This window comes from Talpa occidentalis, unplaced genomic scaffold (assembly GCF_014898055.3).
Source record: "Talpa occidentalis isolate TD23 unplaced genomic scaffold, MPIMG_talOcc4v2.1 talOcc4.6, whole genome shotgun sequence".
Taxonomy (NCBI): domain Eukaryota; kingdom Metazoa; phylum Chordata; class Mammalia; order Eulipotyphla; family Talpidae; genus Talpa; species Talpa occidentalis.
The window spans coordinates 65,166,579-65,191,557 of NW_023604972.1; the positions used below are offsets into that span (position 1 = coordinate 65,166,579).

A 24,979-nucleotide genomic window follows, 5' to 3' on the forward strand; every position below is an offset into this window, starting at 1 on the left:
ATTATCTACTTTGTTTGGTTTATTCCTAGGATTTTCTTTTTCATGAGATTGCATATGGTATGACTACCTTAATTTCTTCTTGTTCTAGGTCATTGTTTGCATGTAGAAAGGCAGCTAATCTTTGTGTGTTGATTTTGTATCCTACCACTTTGCTGAATTGGTTTATTATTTCAGTTTTTTATTATTAAGTTTTTATTTATTTATTTATTATTAAGTTTTTCTGTGTAGTCTTTGGGGTTTTCTGTATTGTTATACCATCTAAAAATAATATTACCTTCACTTCTTTCCCAACTTAGCCTTTTTTTATTGTTTTCTCCTGCATAACTGTTCTAGCTAGGACTTCTAGTACTGTGTCGAATAATAGTGGTGAGAGTGGATATCCTTGTTTGGTACTGTAGTGGAAAGGCTGCCAGTTTTTTAATCACTGAGAATGATACTAGTTGTGGGTTTGTCATATATTGCTTTTATTAAGTTCAGCTGTATTCTATTTATCCCCAGTATTTCAAGGATTTTCTTTATAAAAGAATGCTAAATTTCATGAAAAGCTTTCCAGCTTCTATTGATATGTTCATATGGCTTTTATTTTCCTTTGTTATAATGTAATGAATTCCATATTTATTTTCAGATGTTGACCTATCTTTAGGTTCTGGTATAAATCCTACTTGATCATATGTGTATTCCTTTTAAATCATTTTGGATTCAGTTTGCTAAGTATTTATTGAGGATTTTTGCATTTTGTGTTTACTGGGGAGATTAGTCTTTATTTTTCTTTCTTTGTATTGTCTTTGGTTTTGGTATTAATGTAGTATTGACCTCATGAAATGCTTTTGTCAATATTCCACTGTCTCAGTTTTTTGAAAGAGTTTGAGCAGGGTATTAGTTTATCTTTGAAGGTTTGATTGAAATCACTTATAAAGTCATCTGGTCCTGGACTCTTGTTTTTTAGGAGAGTTTCTTACTGTTTCAATTTCCTTGCTTGTGACTGGTTCTGGTTTTTTATCTTTTCCATACTCAACCTTGGATGTTTGTATAAATCTGAAAATTAGTCCATCTCACCTAGGTTGAGATGGATTAATAGCAATCTATTAATAGCAATGTATTAATAGATTAATGGTAATCTATTAATCATCTGAATTTCTGCAGTGTCTGCTGTAACTTTTTATTTCAGTTTTCTCCCTTTTTTATTTTTTTATTTAAGATTTATTTATTTATTTATTCAGGCACTGGGTACATCAGAAGCATGGGAGGGTGAGAGAATTCACTAGAGACAGCGGGGAGCAGAACAGGCAGACTGACGTAGTACACTGCTGAAGGGAGCAGCAGGCGCAGCAGGAGAGGTCTGCGCGCCATGTGGGACCCTTGCCAGTGGGCAGGGATCAAACCTTCGCAGCCCAGCGCTCAACCACTGCGCCAGTGGGGAGGTCCCATCTCCCATTTTTAATAATGAGCCTGTCTCAAGGTTTGTCTTTTATATTTATTTTTTCAAAGAAACATCATTTGAACTCCCTTTTTTACTTCTGTTTCAAATAGAACTGGCCTCTAGTATTTATTATTTCCTTTCTTCTAATAGACTTTGATTTTTTTTTTCCCTCTTTTTGTAGTTCCTTGAGATGAGAGACAAGGTTGTTTATTTGGGCTCTTTCTTGTTTCTTGATTCCGGCCTGTGTTTCTGTATATTCATTCTTAGTATTGCTTTTGCTGTGCTCCATGCATTCTGGAAATTGGTATCATTGTCATTTGCGTGGAGGTGTTTTTTGATTTTTTCCTTTGGTTTCCATCTAACCCCAGTGATCTTTCTGTAGTGTGTTCAGTTCAGTCTCCATGTACTAGAGGTTTCCCTCGCCCTTTTTATTTATTTTTTTTAATGTGGTAGATTTCTAGTTACTTTTACAGTTGAAGGAGATACTTGGTATGATTTCATTGTTGATGAATTTGTTGATATTTGTCTTTGGTCCATTGTGTGTTCAGTCCTAGAGAATGTACCATGTGCACTTGAAAAAAAGATGTATATTCTCTTTTCAAGGGTTGCACTGTCATTAGATGTTAATTAGATCTTTATGGTCTAATTCTTTTTTTAAGCTATTATGTCCCCATTCATTTTTGTCTCCTATTTTGGTCCAACAGTGATAATGGGGAGTTGAAGTTTCCAGCCACAAATGTTTCTTTTCCAGTGTTTGTTTTGTGAGTTGACAGCAGTTGACTATTTTATTTTGGCACCCCTTTGTTTAATGAGTGTATATTGATGAATGATATGCCTTCCTGACATATATTGTTTTCTTAATCACTGTCTAATGTATATCCTTGTCTCTGTTCCCTTTTTTTTAAATGAATCCTATTTTCTCTGATATAATGTCGTTGTCCCTGTCTTCCATTAGGTCCCATTTGATTGTGGGATTGTTTTCATCCCTTTAACTTGAGCTTATTTTAATATTTGGAGCTCAGTTTTGACTTTTTCTTTTAATATTTGGAGCTCAGGTGTGACTTTTGGAGACAGCAAAATGTGGGATTCCATTTCTTAATACATCTAGTCACTCTTTGTCTTTTGTGAGTCTAGTCCTGTTAACGTTTGGATTAATTGATATGTGAAAGTCTGTTTGTTACTATTTTGTTCTTAGCTTTGTAGTTGTATCATCCTTGTTCAGTTCTTTTCGTGTGTTTCTGTATTTAGCTTAGATACTATAGATCTTTTTATATTTCTTGCAGATCTATTTTTTGCAAAAACTCCTTCAGTTTTTCTTTGTCTGAGTGTTACCAGAATCCAGCCGCCTCCTTGAAAGATAGCAGGAGCAGTGTTCTTTCAACCTGCTGTTCCTGCCACAAGTCAGTTGAGGTGGTTGCCCCTCAGAGCTCAATAACTGCCTTTTTACCAATTATGGCAGTTGCTCCTCTTTATGTAACAGTGTACTTCCTGGATTGTGGAATGGACATTCAGGTGCTAAATGGTCCAGTAAGCCACAGTATTGAAAAATGATGCAATTGGTCTTTTGTTACCAGGACCCAGCTGCCTCAGCAAATGGGAGCTAGCAGGAGCAGTGGTGTTCTTTCACCTTGCTGTTCTGCCACAAATCTGTGTGGCTATTGCTCCCCAGAGACCTTTTATGTAACAGCATACTTCCTGGATTGTGGAATGGACGAATCAAGTGCTATGGGCTGATTGGTAAATGGTCCAGTCAGCCACAGTATTGAAAAATGGTCCAGTCAGACTTGTGGGTGGGGCACCCTGAAAGAGGATATAAGCCAGAGTCAGAGGTAGCTGAAGAGATGATGCCAGCCCCTGATGAGATGAACAGGAGACACGAAGGCAGCACCTGAAGAAGAGAAGATGGTTTCAGTCTCCAAAGGAAGAAGAAAGAAGGGGAAGAAACTGTTCCTGGCATCCGAAGAAGAAAGAGAAAAGCATCCAACAGCTAACCTCCAAGGAGGGAAGAGAAGCAAAAGCCTTGTCAGATACTGGGCCTTCCATCCTGTCTCTGATATTGCCTGAAAGGAGCACTGAAGGTCCTGGTCCAGGTGTCTCAAAGAGCTGTTTGTTGTTGGTATAACCCAACAACTCACAAAGAGCTGTTAACATTGGGTGTCTCTGTCACCACTAGCCATTACCAGCACTCCTGGTGACCGGTAGTGACCATTACTGATGCTATCTGGGTGAGATAGCCAGCCACTTGTGGATATAGTAAGCTCTTTGTTTCCCTATTTGTAAAATCAACCCCGTGGTGGTTGTTTCGAGAGCCTGAGATTTCTTGCAATTGTGTGAGTGGGTGAGAACCCACATACAGTGAACCTGCCCTCTTATCGGACACTGTCCTCTGTTAAACTATAGTCCTTGCTTTTGTTTTTTGGCCTTTTGGCCCTTTGGGGCTTATTGGTAGTTCTCTGGTCTCAGAGCCCAGGCAGGTGGGTGGCCATTCATCCTTCCATCCGGTCTCCTGCCTTGTTGTCCTGTTTGCCTCTGACCACAGGACTTCATGAGAAGGTCTTTATTTTTTTCCCTCATATCTAAATGAGAGCCCTGCAGGATATAGTAATCTTGGTTGATAGTTTGTATTTTTATGTTTTTCTCTATTTTTATGTTTTTCTTTCACATCATTCCATTCTCACCATGTCTGCAGTATTTCTTCTGAGAAGCTTCTAGGTTCCTTTGTAGGTTTTTCTGCTTTTGCCACATTGAAATTTCAGTATTCTTTCTTGGTCTTGAACTCTCAGAAGTTTCACCACTGTATGTCTTATTGGTCTCATTTTGTTAAGGTGCCCCAGTGTTCTTTCTGATTCTGGATTGGTATATTTAATTCCTTTCCCAGAATTGGGTATTTTCTTCCTTTTTTTCAAATATATTATCTTTCTTTCTTTTCTGGGATATCCATTCTTCCAGTAGGTTGTTGGTGAAGTCATTGATGCATTTTTGCAACAGATGGCAATAATTCATTTTTGAAAATAGTAGAGTCATTTGCATCTATGTTATTGCTAGTCATATTACAGTTGACAGTTCTAGCTTCACACCCCCCACCCACCAAGTTGAATCATTTGGTTGAGTTTTGGAGATTTTACAACAAATTAAAGATGGAAGACCAAACTGCATTTTCACCATATTTTAACTCTTTTACTTCTGTAAAGGGAAGAGCACACATCGAGCTTGTGAAAAGTTGCATAGAGTTTACCCTTACAATGCTCTACGAGATCGTCAGTGCAAACAATATTTTATGAAATTCTGTGCTGGTGATTTTAATCTCAATGATGCTTCTTGGTCAGGGAGGTCCACCGATTTTGATGATGACAAACTAAAGGCATTGATTGAGTCAACCCATGTTGCATGACAGAGAAGATTGCAGAAACATTGAACATCAATCCTTCAAGCATTCATGACCACCTGAAAAAGCTGGGATACATAATAAGCTTGATATTTGGGTTCCTCATGACCTCAACAAAGTTAATTTGATGACGTGTATAAACATCTACAATGTACTCATTAAACATGAGGAAACATTTAACGAGTCTTTTTTGAAGAGACTGGTAACTGGTGATGAGAAGTGGATTATTTACAATTATATGTTGTGCAGGCCTCAAACTGTATGTGATGGTTCATCTCAAACGACATCAAAAGCAGGCATTCATCAGTGGAAGGTTATGCTCTCAGTGTGGTGGGATTTTAAAGGTGTTGTGTTTTTCGAGCTCCTACCAAGCAACTAAATAATCAATTCAAATATGTACTGTCGGCAATTGGACAGTTTGAATGAATCCATCATCCAGAAATGTTCAGAGCCTGTTAATCATAAAGGAGTTTTGTTCCATCCTGATAACATGAGACTACACACACGTTTGATCACCCATCAAAAATAACTGGGCTTGGATGGGATGTGTTGCCACATTCAGCATACTTGCCTGACCTTGTGTTGTCAGACTTCCACTCTTCAAAACTCCTTGCATGGTATAATATTCAGTTCAAATGAGGCTGTAAATTAGCAACTTGTTCAGTTTTTCACTGATAAAGATATGTTCTTGAACGAGGAATTATGAAGCTCACTGAAAGATGGCAAAATGTTATTGAACATTGATTGGTAACAATCAATGTTATCATATGGATTGATCTTTGTTCCTTATATAAATAAATGACCTTAGAAAAACATGGAAAAAAATACATCATGACTTTTCTGACAACCCAATAACATTGCCTTTCCAACTGGTATTGCATAGTTCAGGAAGTGTTTCTTCATTTTTTTTCCCCCACTTTGTTTCTTTTTCCATCTTGTTTCTTTGTAAATTTGTATCTGGGTGTTCATTGATTGCCCTTCCATTTTGTGTATTATACTGCTATAGCTTTCTGTCACATTTCTCATCTCCCCTTTTAATCTGTTTTCATCCTGCAGGTCCTTTAGCACTTTCTTTCAAATATCACTTGATCTTCTGATCTTTGGTTTTGTTTCTTAGAACGTTCACTTGTTTTTCTGAATTTTCTTGTATATCCTTAATTCTCTGTTTTGCATCATCTTTTAGTTCCTCAAATTTCCTTGTGATGGCACTTTAATTCTGTATGTGATAGGAGAAGCATATGTTCCACGTCTTTGTGTATTGAGTTTCGTAGGTATGATCTCCTCTGTGGTGTTTTCTTCACTTTCAGAGTTCTGTGGCCCTTTGTTATAATGTTCTGTCACCTGATTTTTTTTTCAGGTCTTCACTGCTGTGGGTTTACCTCTGCTAGGCTTCTCTCCACACTGGTCCAGGGCACTGAGAGGAGGGTCCTGGGGATTATCCCTATATGTCCTGGGCTGGGGTGTGTGCTGACTCCCGGGTGTATTCTGACTCCCATAGTGCTGGTTGCTGTGCAGGGTCATGGGCACTTACTGGAGGTGACCCACATCACATCATGTAAAGCCTTGTGTGCTTTGGAGTGGTGTCTGTGCAGGCTTCAGAACTGCTGGTAGATGGACCCAGTGTTGGGCATTCCTCTGGGAAGGCAACTTAGGGTCACTGGTGAATGGTGGGTCCCTGCCTTTTCCAAGTGAAACTTGTGCCCGATTATGAGGCACTGGTGGTTGGGTCTGTGGTCAGGTGCACTCCTGAAAGGCAGCTGAGTGTTGCTGATATTGGATAAGGTCCTCTGCTGCCTGGATTGGGGTGTATGTGTGGGCTTCTGAGTCTTTGGTGGCTGAGCCTGTGGTCTGAGTGGCTTCCCAGAGAGGGCTGTATATGATGGGCTTGTCCATGTATGGGTGGGATTGGAGCATGGGAAGGCTCCTGAAGTTCGGGTGCCTGAGCCTGGGCTTGAGGGCATTTTCTGGAGGATTGGCTGGGAGCTGCTGATGATTGAACAGTCCCTGTTTGGCCCAGAATGAGGCATGCATCTTCTCCTGCGGTGTTCCTTTCTGGGCTCAGGGTTTGTGGTGTTTCCCAGAAGTTGGCTGATGGTTCACTTGTGAAGGGTGGGTCCCTGCCTGGGCTGAACTGGGTCATGTGCTTGCACCTGAGTTGCCTGTGGCTGGGTGGGGCATGAAGGGTGGTTCCAAGTGTATGGCTGAATGTTGCTGGTAAAGGAAAGGTCCCTGTCAGGCCCAGACTAGGGCTTGTGCCTGCCCCTGAGGCATTGTGTGCTGGTTCTGGGGTTGGGTGTCCAGTGTGGATGGTTTCCTGTGTGACTTGTATTGGGCTGTGCATAGGCTCTGAAGGTGTTGGCTGAGTGGTATTTGGGGTGCTTCCCAGGGGATGGTGGGGTGCTATCTTAACTTTTCTTTCAGTATATAGAAGCTTTTAAATGAGGTAATTCCAATTGCTTATTTTTGTTTTAAATTTCCTTGCCAAAGGGGTCCAATCATTAAAAACATATAGTTGATCTCATGAAACATATGGCCAATATTTCCTTCTGTGTCTTTCACTGGTGCATGTCATATATTTAAAGTTTGTTTTTTTTTTAAATTTATTTATTTATGCATACAAGAGCTGGGATACAGGCCAGAGATGCAGGAGGTGAGAGGATTCACCAGAGTCAGAGTGGGGCACAGAACAGGCAGACTAAAATACACTGCTGAGGTGAGCAGTGGGTGAGGCAGTAGAGGTCTGCTGCGCCATGGGGGTTGCTCTCTGTTCAGCCGGGGATCGAACTTGTGCTGCAGAGACTGTGGATTGCTTCATAGTACAGTACTCAAGCCCATGTGCTACCAGGGAGGCCCATATTTAAAGTTTTAATCCATTTGGAGATTTTGTGTATGCGGTTGATTGTGTGATCCAATTTCATTCTTTCATCTAGACTTTCTCGACTGCCTTTTCCCCATTTTCCTGATCACAGTTGTTTTATCATTAGATGTTGGTGTGCATGTGAAGTTATTCATGGGCTTTCAATTCTATTTCATAATCCATGTATATATTTATGTGTCAGTACCATATTGGTTTTTAGTAGTGCTGTTTTTATAGTACGGTTTCAAGTCAGGTAATGTGATATTTCCATTTCTTTACTTTTTCCTCTTCTGCAACTCTTTTGTAGCTCTATATAAATTTGATATTTTTTATTATATTTCTTTAAAAAATATTGCTATTTTGATGAGAATTATTTTAAATTTATATATAATTTTAGACGGGAGCATCACTTTGTATTAATTTTCCCCTTTCATGAGCATCACATGCTCTTCCATCTCCTTATATACCTATGTATGCCCTTTAGTAACATCTTATTATTTTTTGTATTTTACCTCCTTAGGTTGATTCCAAGATATTTAATTGATTTTGAAGCAAATGTAAATGGAGTAATTTTCTTAATTTTTGTGCTTATTGTTTGCTTATTTTATATGAAACAGATACGGATTTTTCGTTGTTGATTTTGCCAATTTGCTGTATCCATATATAGTTTCTAATAACGTTTTGATGGAGTTGTTAGGATTTTAGGATTTTGTTTGTATAGCATATACTTTTGTGAATAGTGGTAGTTTTACTTCTACTTTTCCAATATGTATTCCCTTTATTACCTGTTTTTATTTGGTAGTTCTGAAAAAAGCCCCTAGTACCAACTTAAACAGAAATGGTGACTATGGTCATCTTTATCTTGTTCCTGATTTTGGGGGGGAAATTATCAATTTTTGGTTGTTGGTTTGTGATATTTGGCCTTTATTATCTTGAAGTAAGGTCCTTCTATCTCCAGTGTGTATAGTTTTTATCCTAAATGTGTGCTACATCTTAACAAATGTTTGCTTTGCATCTATTTGTATTATATGAACTTTATTTTTGTACTATGTATTGCATTTATTGATTTACATATGTTAACCATTCCTGCATCCCTGGGATAAATCCCACTTAGTCATGGTTATAATCTTTGTCACGTACTGTTGAATTTAATTTGCAGGATTTTGTTAAAGATTTTTGCATCTGTGTTCATCGGTGATATTGGTCTATAATTTTCTTGAGCTGTCTTCAACTGGTTTAGATATAAGGGTAATATTGTCATCAAAAATGTACTAGGGAGCTTTTTTTCTATTTTTATAAACAATTTGAGCAATATGGGCATTATTTATTGTTTAAAGGATGGATAAAATTCATTTGTAAGTTATCTGGTCCTGGGCTTTTGTTTTTCAGAAAAAAAAATTGTTATTGTTTCAATTTCCATGCTTTTGATTGGTTTGTTCAAGTCATGTATTTCTTCCAGGATTAGTCTCGGTGACTGTAATGACCTAGTAGTTAATCCATTTCTTCATTTTATATTTATTGGCATGTAGCTGTTTATAGTAATCACTTAAGGACTTTTATATTTCTGTACTGTCTTAGGGTGATTTCTCCTTTTTCATTTGTTACTGTGCTTTTTAATGTTTTCTTTTTTGTTCGCCTAACTAGAGGTTTATCTTTTTTGTTTATCTTCTTAAGGATCCAACTTTTAGTTTCATTGACATTTTTTTCTTATGTGTTCTTTTTGATCTCATTCATTTATTTGCACTGTTATTTTTATTTTTTCTCCCTTCTTGTAACTTTGGATCTTGTTTGTTTATCCTTTTCAAGATGATTTAGGTGTGATATTAGCTTGTCTATTGGGTGTTTTTCTTGCTGCTTAATTTGAACTTGTATTGCAGTTATCTTCCCCCTGATAATTCTTTTGTTGCGGCTCACACATTCTGATGGTGCATATCATGTTTTTTTTTGTGTGTGTGTGTGTGTGTCTCAGAATATTTTCAAATATCTTCTTTTACCCAGTTGCTATTAAGCAGCATGTTTAGTGTCCATGCATTTTTATAGCATTATTGTTAGAGAGAGTAGTATGTAAGATTTTGATTTTTGTAGTTTTATTGACCACTGACTGTGTCCCACAATAGTGTCTATTCTTAAAAAAAAAAAAGTTCCATGTAGATTTGAATATGAGGGGTATATAGCAATCTTTAGGTATAATGTTCTGTAAATGTTTGTTGGACCTATTTGGCCTACATCCTCATTTAAGTTCATTGTTTCCTTATTTATACTTTTACTTACTGATATTTCCATGGTTGTAAGTGGGGTATTAAAACCCCCTGGTATTGTGTTAATATCAGTATCTGCCTTATATATCATGGTGATCCATAATGCAATCATTTCTTCTTGTTTTATTTGACCCTTAATCACAATATTGTGCCTGACTATCTCTATTACCATTCTTTTCTTCCCTAAGAATTTATTTATTTATGCATACAAGAACTGGGGTACAGGCCAGAGATGTGGTGGATGAGAGGATTCACCAGAGACAGGGTGGGGAGTTGAATAGGCAGATTGACTGAAATACACTGCTGAGGGGAGCAGCGGGCTAGACAGGAGAGGTCTGCGTCACCCCCTTGCCGGCCAGGGAATTGAACTCATGCTGCAGTGGTTGTGGATAGCTTCATAGGTTGTGTCTTAACCCGTTGTGTCCCCAGGGAGGCCCCTCTATTACCATTCTTACTTGAAAATATATTTTGTCATATGTAAGTGTAGCTGTTCCTAATTATTATTGAGGTGGGGTGGGTTGTACTTGCTTGTGGAACTGTCTTCCAGCCTTTGTACCTAAATCTGTGCTTGACTTTGTTGGTGAGTTTCTTCTAAACAAAAAAAAAAAGTTTGGTTTTGTTTTAGAATCCTTTCAACCGTTCTAAATCTATGTACTATGGGGTGAATTCAGGCCATTTATTTTTAAGGTGATTATAAGACAAATACTTATTGCCATTTTGTTAAGTGTTTGTTTTTGTTTTTGTTTTTTGGACTCCTGTTTTGTTTAAATACCATTTCTCTTCTCTTACATTACTTCTATTCATTTTTGTTTGGGGGTTCTACTGAGATTTATATGATGGGCTATTCGTGTGACCCATTTTTATGGGCTCTGTGTTTCTGCTGTACCCATTGTTAGGTTTCCATTTGTCCAGTGGTCTTTTTTTTTTTTTTAAAGCATTAACTTTTTCTTTATTTTTTATTTTATTTTATTTTTTTAATAATAAATTCTATTTTTATATTCCCCATACAATTGCAACCCCCCCTTTCTGATCCCAATCCCTCCCCTCTCACCCCCACCCCCCAAAAAGTGTCTCTGTTTCATAGTTTTTGTTGATTCTGATTTTCACTTTCTTATAGTTATTCATTTTCCTGGTCCCTTATTTAAGTTTTCTAGATTCCTGCTATGAGTGAGACCATCCGGTATTTTTCTTTTTCTTTCTGGCTTATTTCGCTGAGCATGATCCCTTCCAGCGCCATCCATGTTGCTGCAGATTGCATGTGCTTACCTTTTTTGAATGCTGAGTAATATTCCATGGTGTATATGCATCACATCTTCTTGATCCAGTCATCTATTTTTGGGCATTTGGGTTGTTTCCAAAGCTTAGCTATTGTAAACAGTGCTGCTATAAACATAGGGGTGCAGGTGTTCTTTGGAATTGATGTTTCTGTGTCCTTTGGGTAAAAACCTAGGAGTGGAATTGCTGGATCTTATGGAAGCTCTATGTTTAGTAGGTCCAGAAATCTCCACACAGCTCTCCATAGTGGTTGGACCAGTTTGCACTCCCACCAACAGTGCAGAAGAGTTCCTTTTTCTCCACACCCTCGCCAACATTTGTTGTTGCTAGTTTTTTTAATATGTGCCATTCTCACTGGTGTAAGATGGTATCTCATGGTAGTTTTGATTTGCATTTCCCTGATTACAAGTGATGTAGAACATTTTTTCATATGCCTGTTGGCTATTTGCATTTCCTCTTCAGAGAAGTTTCTTTTTAGCTCTTCTGCCCATTTTTTGACGGGATTATTTTCTTTGTTGTTGTTGAGTTTCATCAGCTCTTTGCAGATTTTTGTGATCAGTCCTTTATCATTAGTGTTGGGTGCAAAAATGTTCTCCCAGTTGGTGGGGTTTCTCTTTGTTTTTGTTATTGTCTCTTTTGCTGTACAGAAGCTCTTTAATTTGATGCAGTCCCAGCTGTTTATCTTTGCCTTCACTATCACTGCTTTGGGTGATGTGTCTGTAAAGATATCTTTGATGTGCAAATCACGTAGTGTTTCGCCTATATTTCCTTCTATATATTTTATGGTTTCAGGTCTTATGTCTAGTTCTTTAATCCATTTTGAGTTGATTTTTGTGTATGGTGTGAGGTAGTGGTCAAGCTTCATTCTTTTGCATGTAGCGACCCAGTTTTCCCAGCACCATTTATTGAACAAACTTTCTTTGCTCCAATGCATAGTCTTTGCTCCTTTGTCAAAGATTAGTGGACCATAAATCTGGGGGTTTATTTCTGGATTTTCTATTCGATTCCATTGGTCTGTATGTCTGTTCTTGCCTCACACCGTGAGGTTGAAGATCTAACATTCCTTCACTTTTTGTTCTTGGTCATAAATAAGAAAAAATTTCCCAAAAAAGTACATTAGGCACTATATTATATGCATCAGTATATTGCAAATAAACAGCATGGAAAATTAGAAACTAATTATTAAACAATTTGGCCTACTTGACAATGGAAGACAACTTATTGAGCATGCCTGACAAGCATTACAATACAATAATCATAGTAGATCCTTCTATTTTGTTTTCTCTTGAAGTTTCTTGGGAAAGTTTTTAATATGAAGCTATTTGAGTTAAGGAATTTCTAGGTAGAAAAAGTTCTGATAGCTGAACAGCAGCTGGTCTCCGGCTGAAGGTCATGTGAATAGAATAGTCCTTTGATGCTTAGGCTTTGGCTGATAGGGATGCACTGGCGGTTATTCACTGTTTTAAATAATTGTCTAAATGAAAAAATAAGTAGCTTTAATGTTAGGTTTGGTTTATTATCTGTTAACCTTGAAAGCTGCCATCTAGCTGAGACCTGTAGGGGCCAGTAGTCTATGGGAAACATAATATACTAATTGTTTATGCTTTACACATGATAATGTATTTTGTTATTATTATTACTAATAATGAATAAATAAAGACCTGCTGAGTCTTTCGGCAGAAGATACTAACACCTCACCAAGTGTCGGTGTCTCCTCATTCCCTTCCCTTCAGCCCTTAAGTTCTCAGTTCTTTCGTTTTCGCCTAGGCCGTCTCATCCTTTCAGGAACCCCTGACAAGACGTTTTGTCGGAGGCTGGTCCCCGGCATGTTCTTGTTCCAGTACCATGCAGTTTTGATTATTATGGCTTTGTAGTATAGTTTGAAGTCTGAGAATGTGATGCCTCCATTCCCTTCTTTTTTTTTTTTCAGGAGAGCTTTGGCTATTCGGGGTTTTTTGTGATTCCATATGAATTTCATCAATAATTGTTCTATTTCTTGGAAGAATGACATTGAAATTTTGATTGGAATAGCATTGAATCTGTATATTGCTTTTGGTAGGATGGCCATTTTAATAATGTTTATTCTTCCAATCCATGAGCAGGGGAAGTCTTTCCATTTCTTTGTGTCTTCTTCTATTTCTTTTAACAGTGTTTTATAGTTTTCTTTGTATAGGTCCTTTACCTCTTTTGTTAGATTTATTCCCAAGTATTTGATTTTTTTTGTTTCTATAATAAAAGGGATGGTTTTTTTGATTTCTTCTTCAGATTTGTTGTTTGTGTATAGGAAGGCTACTGACTTTTGCGTGTTGATTTTGTATCCTGCCATTTTACTAAACTGTGTCCGTTGTGATTTCTCCTCTTCATTTGTGATCCTGTTTATTTGTGCTTTCTCCCTTTTTTCCTTTGTGAGCCTGGCTTGCAGTTTGTCTATTTTATTGATTTTTTCAAAGAACAGTCTCTTGGTTTCATTGATCTTTTGGATTGTATTTTTAGTTTCAATTTTATTTATTTCTGCTTTGGTTTTTATTATTTCTTTTCTTCTACTGGTTTTGGGGTTTTTTTGTTGTTCTTTTTCTAGATCTTTGAGATTTGAGATTAGGTTGTTTCTTTGAGTTCTTTCTTGTTTCTTGATGTGAGCTTCTATTGCTATATATTTTCCTCTTATTACTGCTTTTGCTGCATCCCATACATTTAGGATATTGGTGTCCTCCTTGTCATTCAATTCAAAGAATTTTTTAATTTCTTCTTTGATCTCCTCATTAGTCCAGTGGTCTTCCAGTAGTTTGGTTTTTAATCTCCATGAGGTAGGAAAGTTCCTTGCCTTCCTTTTATGGTTTATTTCTAGTTTGATGCCTTCATGGTCAGAAGAGATGGTTGGTATGATTTCAATCTTGGTTTATCTGTTGATGTTCGTCTTGTGCCCCAGTATGTGATCGATCCTGGATAATGATCCGTGTGCACTTGAGAAAAATGTGTACTCCGTTTTTTTGGGTTTAGTGTTCTATAGATGTCTGTTAAGCCCAAATGCTCTAGGCCCTTATTTAGAGCTTTAGTTTGTTTACTTATTTTTTGTCTTGTTGATCTATCCATTGTTGATAGTGGTGTGTTGAAGTCTCCCACTACGTATGTGTTTTCTCTGATGTCTGTTTTCAGAGAGGACAACAGTTGTCTGATATATTTTGGTGCTTCTTCGTTTGGTGAGTATATGTTAATAAGTGTTATTTCTTCTTGAAGTATTGTCCCCTTGATCATAATGTAATGACCATTGGGGTCTCTTTTTATTTTTTTGAGTTTGAAGTCTGTTTTATCTGATATAATTATAGCTGTTCCTGCTTTCTTTTTTGGTCCATTTGCTTGTAGGATTGTTTTCCATCCTTTAACTTTGAGCCTATTTTTATCTTTTGTAGCTAAATGTGTTTCCTGGAGACAGCAAAAGGTTGGGTTTTGTTTCTTAATCCAGGCTGCAACTCTGTGTCTTTTTATTGAAGAGTTTATTCCATTTACATTTAGAGTTAATATTGATGTGTTAGCATCTGTATCTGCCATTGTGTTTGTCTTTCCTTTGATTTTATTTATTTATTCTTTTAATAACTTTTTTTTTTTTTGGCCTTCTTTCGTTGTTATTCATCCCTCTGAGGTTCTGCCTTTTGGATTCCTTGTAGTATTTTTTGGAGCGGGGGTTTAGTCGTAATGAAATTCCAGAGTTTCTGTTTATCTGGGAAGGTCCTTATTTTTTCTTCATAGAGGAAGGAGAGCTTTGCGGGATAGAGTATTCTTGGTTGGCATCTGTTTTCTTGGAGTCTGTTGACTATGTTCCTCCACTCTCTCCTTGCCCGTAGTGTTTCTTCACAGAAGTCCAATGTCAGCCTGATTGGTTTTCCTTTGAATGTTATCTGTTTCTTCCCTCTTGCTAGCTTTATTATTTTTTCCTTGTCCTGGATTCTTGGGAGCTTTACTATTATGTGTCTTGCTGTATTTTTCCTTTCTTCGTGGAAGTTTGGTGTTCTTCTTGCTTCTTGTATATCAATTTTCAGCTCCTTCTTCACATTTGGGAAGTTCTCTTCAATTAATCTCCTGGAATATTTTCTCTGTTCCTACATCTCTCTCCTCTCCTTCTGGAATTCCTATAACTCTTATATTTCCTTTCCTCATGGAGTCAGATAGTTCCCGAAATCTTTCTTCGTTCTTTTTCCTTTGTACTTCTCTTTCCTTTTCTGTTTTGGTTCTTTTTATTTCTGTGTCTTCAAGAGTACTTATTCGTTCTTCCATTTCATCTATTCTGCTTTCTTTGCTTTCCCAGAGTTCTTTAGTTCCTCCATTAATTCTTTGATCTCCTGCATTTCTTTTGCTTCCCTCGTTACGGACTCAATTTCATTCTTCTGATCATTGATTATTTTTCTCATATCATTGTTTTCCTTTATGACTTCTGTCAGTTTTTTAATCACAGCAATTTTAAATTCTCTTTCTGGAAGTCTCAGAAGTTCTTCCAAGTTACTGTCGTCGTAATCTGGAGGGTGGTTTTCTTTTTGAGGTGTGCTTTTTTCCTGAGGAGTTGTTAGGTTGCGTGTGGTTCTTCTACTCCCTACTGTCTTTTTCTAATTTGTCGTATGCATTGGGACACTGTGTTGCTCGGACTGGCCGGCATCTTGGGTGAACTTCTCCGCTCCCGTCTGACTCCTCCAGGAGCCATCTCTGGCTTCTGAGGGAGCTTTCTGCTGGTTTCAGGCAGTCTTTACTGAAGCAATGTCCCTGTTCTAAAATGGCGATGCGGAACTCAATCCCTGTGCTTCCGGTCTCAGGCACACTCTTCTGTGCGCCTGGTCTGCCCCGGCCGTGGGTGCCTGTTCCCTCTGTGGGCCCAGACTGCTGGTCAGAAGGGGCCTGGCGTGGGCTAACTTCCCAGCTGGCCACTGTCTCCTCCGGGAGCCTTCTGCCCTTTTCAAGCAGTCTTAAGAAATTTCCCTGTTCTATGGGGTGTAGTGACTTTTTTTTCCTGGTCGCTAGGTGGCGCCAGAGATCTCTCCTATTGTTCTTGGGGGGGCTGTTTTTCACCTCCCCCCACCCCGTGGGACAGGGAACAGGGCGGGAATGGTAGGGTAAACCTCAACGGATTTGGGGTGCTGTGTCTGCCTTGTGCCCCACCTTCGTGGAGAACCCACGCCCCGAATTTCATGCCCCGGGTCTCAGTTCCAATGCCCTCAGGTCCAGGTCCCGGGCTGTAGCCCAGTTCAGTGGCGCGGGAATGGCGCCTTTTGCACCCCGCTCCCGTGCCTGGGCGCCTGGGTCCTGCTTACTCAGTGAGGGACTTTCACCCCTGTGAGGGCCTCCGCGCGTCTCCCTGCAAGTGTAGGTCGCAGGCGCAGGGACCTGGGCAGCTGCGATCCTGATCCGCATTTGCTTTTTAAGCATGCAAAGCGTGCCGCTTTTCCGCGCAAGCTTTCTGTCTGGCCCGGGGCTGTGTGAGCGTCTCCAGAGTCTCTTTGTTCTTCTCTAATGGCGCCTGGAGCCGTTCGCTCACCACCTAGGCGAATCCTGCAGGGTTCTCCACAGCTCCCGTTCACGGGGTGTGGTGGCTGCAATAGTTCCTTTCCACTCACAGTCCCGCTTGCTGTGTAGTTTGTTCTTGTTGGTCGTTTTAGTTTGTTGTTTTCCTCCTCTCTGCTGGTCGGAGAGTGCCGACTCTGTGGGTGGGGGAGGGGAGCAGGGTTCTGCGCTTTCCTCCCTTCTGGTCCTCTTTTATGGCAACTTTCTTCTTCAGGTAGTTTGCTGGAGTCGTTCATTTATCTTCCCTGTCCCAGTTCTCACTGGGACCTGCCGCTTTTCCTCCCTATTAACTTTTTTTAATGGGAGATCTTACTCGCAGTGTCTCCTCGCCGCCATGTTGCTCCACCCCTCTTTTCCAGATGTCTTAACAGGGCCCTTTGCTTCTGCTGCAAATGGGGGACCTTTCTGTTGGCCTGGCCTCTGTTATTGTTCTATATGCTCCATTGTTTTTTAGTTTCATAAATGTTATTAGGACTGTTACCTTGAACTGTTGTTTTACAATGTTCTGCATTTCTGTTGAGTTTGTCCTCTCAGGTTGTTTTTGTTCTGGCATTTCTGGGTTGTTCTTTTATCTGCTCATTTAAAATGCCTCTTTGTAACAGGACTAGACATTCAAACTATTGCCTTTTGGACCCTTTGAAGTATTCAGAGAACTAATACTTCTTTTTTACCTATTACCATCACAGTAATAGGTATAAAAGAAGACCTAGCCAGTAGGGTACCAAAAGAGCATGTCCAATAAACTCAGGAATTGAACTTCCTACTTTGCTGTGGGTGCCACAATTGTGTGATGGGGAGCTATAGTGATTCCCTTTACTGGGCCAGCTCCTCAATCTTAAGTGTCTTCTTAGAGTCTTCTGTCCACTTGCACTCAAAACTATTTTTTTTTAAAAGATTTATTTATTTATTGATACATTCAAGCACTGGGTACAGTCAGAAGTCAGAAGCCCGGGAGGGTGAGAGAATTCACCAGAGCCAGAGCGGGGAGCAGAGCAGGCAGAAGGACCGAAGTACACTGCTGAGGGGAGCAGAGGGCGGCAGGAGGGGTCTGCGCGCCCTGCAGGACCCTCCTCTGGTGGCCGGGGAGCAACCAGGGATCGAACCCAGCGCTGCAGAGGCTGTGGGCAGCTTTGCAACCCAGCGCTCAATCGCTGCGCCACCGGGGAGGCCCTCTAAACTATTTTTAAACAGTTGATGAAGCCAGCACTGGACACAGATTGTAGTTGACATGGGGTCACAGGCCAGCAGTTCTCTTTCTTTTTTTTTTCCCTTTGTACAGAGCTTGATGTTCACTCTGATACTGACAAGTGTTTGTGCTCTTATTTGTCAATCCTTTCTTTGTTTGATTTTAGCCTTGGAGTGGGGAATGGCATGCATTTTGAATATTTCAGCTTGGACTCTGTGTAATAGTTTCTTCTATGAGGAGACCCATGTGCTCTGTCCTGCTTCTCTCTTGTGATTTAGGTTATAGCTGTTCTGTGTTGAGAACCTATGCCTCAAACCTATAATCCTTGATCTGCATCCCCAACTCTGCAGCTCTCCAATAGTACACCCTCCATCCTGGGTGCCATCTCATGTGTCTCCTTACCCATTGCAGTGCTGGATATTAGTAGTTTCCAATTTTGACATGTGCCTGAATCAATAGCTATAGGGGGATTTGCCTTAGTAGTCAATCCTCTCTCTTGTGGATTGTACTTCCCCATTATCACAACAAATAAAGTTCAGTAAAAGTTTTTCATTCCCTTTTCCTTCTAGGGTCTTTGTTCCAAGTGTGTGCTATGGTTGCCCATTTTCCCCTCAGGAATTTTTGGCTTTGTTTTACTGCAGTTTAGTTGTAAGTATTTGAAAGAAGTGTGTCTAGCATCTTCACTCCCCTTCCTTCTTGCCAAACTATTATTTACCTGTTACTTTTAATGAGTCACTTAAAACTGTAAAACATTAATTTGTCTTCTTAGAGAACATGTAGTCAACAATTGGGCAATTTGATGGCTTCATTTATAAGTCATCATAGTAAGATTATTGGCAATATTTCTGTCATCCCATATTGCTTCTCAGCACATTGAGTGATTATAAGAAGATAGTAATAAATTAAGTATAGTAAAATTAATAAAATATTGTTTGGTTTATGGTAGTTTTTGTCAGCAAAGAAAAATTTGACCCCACTCATTTTTGTAGACTTATTTCATAAAGTGTTTGGTGGGTTTTAATGGTGCTTTTGAAAAAGAAATTCACTCTTCAAATAGTAAACCACCTAAGTTATTTTAATAGTAGTTTTTTTTTGTAAAGGAGGTCTTTTTGTAAATTGTGACCCTTTGGATTTTTAATTAAATGTCTCTTTCAGAATTTATGCGAATTCCATGTGTGGATGCTGGATTGATTTCACCACTAGTGCAACTGTTAAACAGCAAAGACCAGGAAGTGCTTCTTCAAACGGGCAGGGCTCTAGGAAACATATGTTATGATAGCCGTAAGTATTAAAATATCAATTATGCACTTATAAAATTTAAGAAATATGTTTTTTTCAGACTAATTTCACTTTTATTGTTAGCACTATCTTTTCATGACTAAGACAGTGTGATTCAACTCTGCTTCTATAGCATAACCAACACAAATTTGTGCCACAGCATTTTTCACTAAGAAATTATATGAAATTAATTATGTTTTCCTCTGCTACTTCAAGTGACTTTTTCAGAGGAAAGTCACTTTCTAAAAATTTGTGGCTTTAAATTTTAGAAAATTGTATGTTTTCAATTTAGGTATTGTGAATGAGAATGCTTAGGAACACAATGTTTTGAAGTTTTAGATAGGTCCAAATAAATTTTAAATTTCTTGCAATTCTATAAATCCATTCAATAAGATAATTTTACTCTCTAAAGCTAAATTGGCCTGTTGCATCTGCATTGATTCCATTCCTATTTGTCATTTTGTCATTGTCATCCTTACCACTTTTAGTAATTCACTGTTCTGAACAAAGAATAAGCAAGAACATGGTATAGGCATATTATAGAAATTTTACATTTTCTACCTCCCTTTTCTACTTATATGTAAACAAAAAACAGAATAGTGTTGTGTGTATTCATTAAAAAGGGTTATCCTGATTTTCCTTAGGTTTTTATTTTCTGAGCCAAAATCACATTTTAACATTTACCTATAAACTATCCTGGGAATTTAGTTCAGTTTGCATAGCTTGGATAACTTTCATTATTTAGTTTTCTCACTGAGTTTTTAAGTGAGTTATAATCAGAGAAGATTTGGTCTTTTTTATAACAGCCAGTGCTTCAAAAAGTATTTTGTGGATATAAATTAGATGGAAAATCACATTATAAACATTCATTTATGATGAAAGAAGTATATAAGATACTACAGCTTTCATAGTAAGACAAACCTCAGCTATTCTCCTTTCCTTACTTGTATGAGAACATGGATTCTTAACATAACTCTAATGTACCATTTCCAATCTCTAGTACTGATTTTAAAGTTATCTATAGGTTCCTTCATTCCAATTATTTTTATCAGCTTTATTTAAAAAATTCTAATGGTTTATGTTTATAACTACATTTTCATATTTAGGAATTACATTCAACAATATAGCTTATAATATTAGCTTTCACAAATGAATAATTTAATGTCTATTTTATATGATTAAGCTTAGCAATATAAAAAGAGAAAGACCTCTCCTGAGTAGAGTTATAGTTGAAAATTGATGATGATGATGGGTACTTGGAGAGCATTGATAATTTTTAAATTTTTAAAGTCGGTGTTTATTAAGTTCTGTGTTTAGAACTTACAATTACCTAGGAATATTCTTTAATACTTGGTCAGTTTGTTTTACCTTTGTAATGTTTGAACATAGGAAATGTCTGTTTTGACCGCTTTTGTCCTGGAATTTTATTTTATATTGGCAAACTGAAGTCACATAGTGAATTGTTGTCTCATATTGTTATATTTATGGGCACAGAGTAATTTTATTTCCTGTGTATTTATGTCTAGTTAGTAAGATTATCATTTTTGTGAAATGGAAGTTACCATGTGTTCACTATATCCTATTGCTCTTTTCTGAGGTGAACAGTGTAAAGTCTGTGGAGCTATACTATAGGCTATTTGTGTAATTTTGTTGTTTTTTTTAATTTATAAAGATAGATTCTTTGTTCAATAGCAATTACAGATAAGTGGAAAATTAAGCATTGTGAATATAGGCTATTTCTTTATACTTTTGAATCTTATTCCTTTATACTTTTGAATCTTGTCAGCCAAATAAAGTTAGTAACATTAGAAATGAATAAATATAAGAAGTAATTCATTGCGGTGAATCATGTGATGAAAATGTGCTCATGGTGAACTTCCTAGCATTTTTTTCCAGATAATTGTAGGAATAGTACAGCATCTATTTTTGAAATACAGGAATGATATAAAAGTCTGTAAAGGTATTGCTGTTGGTTGATTTGTGAATTTACTTGAGATGCATTTCCCATTATATTTTTTGGAAACTGGGTGTTTGGAAGAACCCCAGAAATTAGAATTTGTTTTTTTAAAAAAATATTAAATAGTTTCTATTTAATTAACTTCTTACCTCTCAAGATTATAGTGCTTCATTTTATTTTATTTTATTTTACTTTTTATTTTTAAAGATTTGTTTATTGTTATACAAGAACCAGGGTATAGGTCAGATGTGCAGGAGGGTGAGAGGATTCACCAGAGACAGAGTGGGAAACAGAACAGGCAGACTGATGAAATACACTGCTGAGATGAGCAGCAGGCGAGATAGGAGAAGTCTGCTGCACCATGTGGGACCCTCGCCAGCAGTCTGGGATCTAACCCGAGCTGCAGAGGCTGTGGACAGCTTCACAGTGTGACGTTCAACTGCCTGCACCAACAGGGAGGCCAATATTGTGCTTCATTTTAAAAAAGAATAGAACACTGTATTTGACAACTTTGCAAATACAGGGAATCTTTTTTTAACATGTTTTAAAATTTGTGTGTTTTCATTTTATCAAATTTTCCTGTTATACTTACATTTTATAAGTGTATTCCTAATGAATAATTTTTAGTGTGGGTTTATTCAGAATGATACTGGAAGCCAGTGCGTGCAGAAGGCACCATGGGAATTTGCTAGATTCTAGAATGTGATAGAAAAATGAGAATAAGCCAGTGTATGTACAATATATTGTAAGAAATTCATTATTAGAGAGAAAAATTTGAAAAATATGTTTATTTCATAAATTTTAATTTTGTAATTTAAAAAGTAACAGACTCGGCCTCCCCGGTGGCACAGCAGTTGAGCACTGGGTTGTGAAGCTACCCGCAGCCTCTGCAGCACCAGTTCGATCCCCAGCTGCTCCCCGGCCACTGGAGGAAGGTCCCACATGGCACGCAGACCTCTCCTGCCGCCCCCTGCTCCCCTCAGCAGTGTACTTTGGTCCTTCTGCCTGCTCTGCTCCTCGCTCTGGCTCTGGTGAATTCTCTCACCCTCCCGTGCTTCTGACTGTACCCAGTGCTTGTGTAAATAAATAAATAAATCTAAAAAAATTTAAAATAAAATAAAATATTTTAAAAAAATTAAAAAAAAATAAAAAACTTAATTCCTGACATTTTTTAGTTAACATAATTTATTCAAGAGACCTCCAATTGTAAAATAAATTACATTTATCGTAAAACTCATGGAAATTTTTTTGAAAAAAGTAGGTCAAGATTTCAGTTTTACCAGCTTTGACAGTGCCCATTTTAGGAAATCTTTTCTAACAGAAAGAATACATTTTATGTAATCCTATCACTGAGAAACACTCAATGGGACAGTGATGCTTTGTTGCTGATGAACTTTTGAATCCCAGTCTCTGTCTTGCATGTAGAGTTAAAGAATCACTGACTGGTAATATTTTTCATTTTAAAATCCTGCTTTTTTATCTGTTCTTTCAGAGAATCTGCAAGGGATTTTATTTATGAATTTCTCTCAAAGTATCCAATCTTACTTCTAATTTAAGCCAAATTTTAAGACTCTTTCACACTTTTAATTTAGCCAAAATTACTTGTTGTGAAAAACTTAACATCTTTTAGATAAAAGGAGAGATTACAGTTGTATTTAAGTTTGGAAAAAAAATTAGTGAACATTAGGGAATGTGATTTTAAACACTTTTAATGTTAAAATTTAATGTTAATTTTAGAAATGCATGTCTTAGGCCTGTTTAATTGTACATTCCTCTCAATTGATATGAAGACATAAAGGGACTTCTTTTTTTCTCCTTATGTAAAACTATCATCCTGATTTTCAATGATTAGTTTTGTTATATCATTGTGCCCATTTTGAATTGCTAATATAGTTAAATACTTTATAATTTTGAAGAACTTCATGTTAAATTTCCACCCTGTATTTACAATTCCTAAAGATAACTATTAATGACTGGAGACTGAGTTTTCTCAGTTGTCTTAGTATGAGATAAAAAATTAATTAATTTTGGGCCTCCCCAGTGGCGCAGCAGTTGAGCGCTGGGTTGCGAAGCTGCCCGCAGCCTCTGCAGTGCTGGTTCCATCCCCGGCTGCTCCCCGGCCACTGGAGGAGGGTCCCACATGGTGCACAGACCTCTCCTGTCGCCCGCTGCTCCCCTCAGCAGTGTACTTCGGTCCTTCTGCCTGCTATGCTCCCCGCTCTGGCTCTGGTGAATTCTCTCATCCTCCCGCGCTTCTGACTGTACCCAGTGCTTATATAAATAAATAAATAAATAAATAAATCTTTTAAAAAAATAATTAATTTTGAGAAACTGGTTAAATGTTATTTACTAGACAATAGAAAAAGTGATTAGATGAAATTAGATATTTGTGCCTTTTTATACTCCACAAAATATATATAATGTGAGTTAATATGCTGTAATAAAACAGACAGTGCCTCTTTTCAGAAATAAAATTATTGCTATTAGACAGTGCATCCTTAAGCTTATAATATATAAATCTTATATGATAAAGAAAATTATGTTCTTGATCACTGGTAAATAAATATTCAGAATGAGAGGGTAAGTAGGATTGCCAAAGCCAGTGCAAAGCAAAATTATTTATTGACTTCAAAGGGATCAGGAAAAAAATAACTATAATAAAGTAAAAATCAAAATCAATAGGCAATCATAGACTAGAATCATTCTGCAGGGAAGGAGGAGCGAGAAGGATCAGGACAGGGGTGTGAAGGGCACAAGGGACTATGGTGATGGTACACAGGTGAATTGGTGGTGGCAATTTCATGGGGAAATCATACATTGTACAAAAATAATAGATGATGTGATTATAATGTACATATATAAAATTTAAAAATTCAAAAAAATCACTAATTCAAAAAAAATTATTTATTGGCATTAAGTGTAAATGAAAAAAGATGCCCAAATATGTGTGTGAAGCTAACATTTATATATTAGTGATTATAACTATACTACACTTTTTGAACGTAAAAGGTGTAGGAGTTCATCATTCTGACTGCATACATTAAAAAAATAATTAGCAATAATTCCATAATATTTTTCAGTGTAATTTGGTTAGGTAAGTATATATTGATACAATTTGCTTTAAAATTACATAATTGAAATGTATTTGCAGTACTTATATTCAATAGGGAACTATGTATTTGGCATTTAAAATGTTTGTTTCAGTGACATGAATTAGGTTATTCAATTAGTTATTTTATGAAAGGATTTTTAGATCTATATACTCTTTTTTCAGTGCTCTATTTCAATGTGAAATAGAATTATTAGCTAGTAAGTGACATAAAAACATTATCTTTCAACTTTCGTCAATTTGTTGTATCTTTTGAATGAATTTATTATGTACGTGTATCTGTGTGTATGTGTGTCTAAGAATCTGTAGGTAACTGCTATACTTAGAATGTAACTTATCACTAATATTTTCATTATCATGATAATACTCCATTGTTAAGATCTCCTAAACAAATAGTTTGAAATAGTTATTTTTATATTATATTATTGCCATAAATTCTAAAATTGATCATATGGTGTAGAAAACAAAATACAATGAGGTGCACACTTGAGAACAATTCCTGAGTATATACCAAATATGTGGTTTTTTGATTTGGAAAAAAAATGGATGGTATAAATGTAATTGGAACTAGTTTTTAGAAATTAAGCAAGTAACGCATTGCATACAAAAGGGGGAGATCATTATAAAGTTAATATATATGAATATAATTTCAAGATTCCCCGGGAAGACAAATATTTCAGATTGATAGTGTTCACAGTTCTACTAGCTAC

At 37.3% G+C, this 24,979-nt stretch overlaps 1 protein-coding gene across 6 annotated transcripts in view; it reads left to right on the top strand.

Annotated features, from left to right (window-relative positions):
• The window catches only part of RAP1GDS1 (Rap1 GTPase-GDP dissociation stimulator 1), a 326,851-nt gene that overhangs the window by 119,610 nt on the left and 182,262 nt on the right, over positions 1-24,979 (top strand). For 5 of the 6 annotated variants that reach the window (XM_037529845.2, XM_037529841.2, XM_054687846.1 and 2 more), the window contains one exon: positions 19,081-19,206. In XM_037529845.2, the coding sequence (XP_037385742.1) occupies positions 19,081-19,206 (126 nt within the window). Of the gene's footprint in view, positions 1-18,494; positions 18,574-19,080; positions 19,207-24,979 lie in introns of those variants that run through there. The other variant, XM_054687848.1, reaches the window with a different exon arrangement.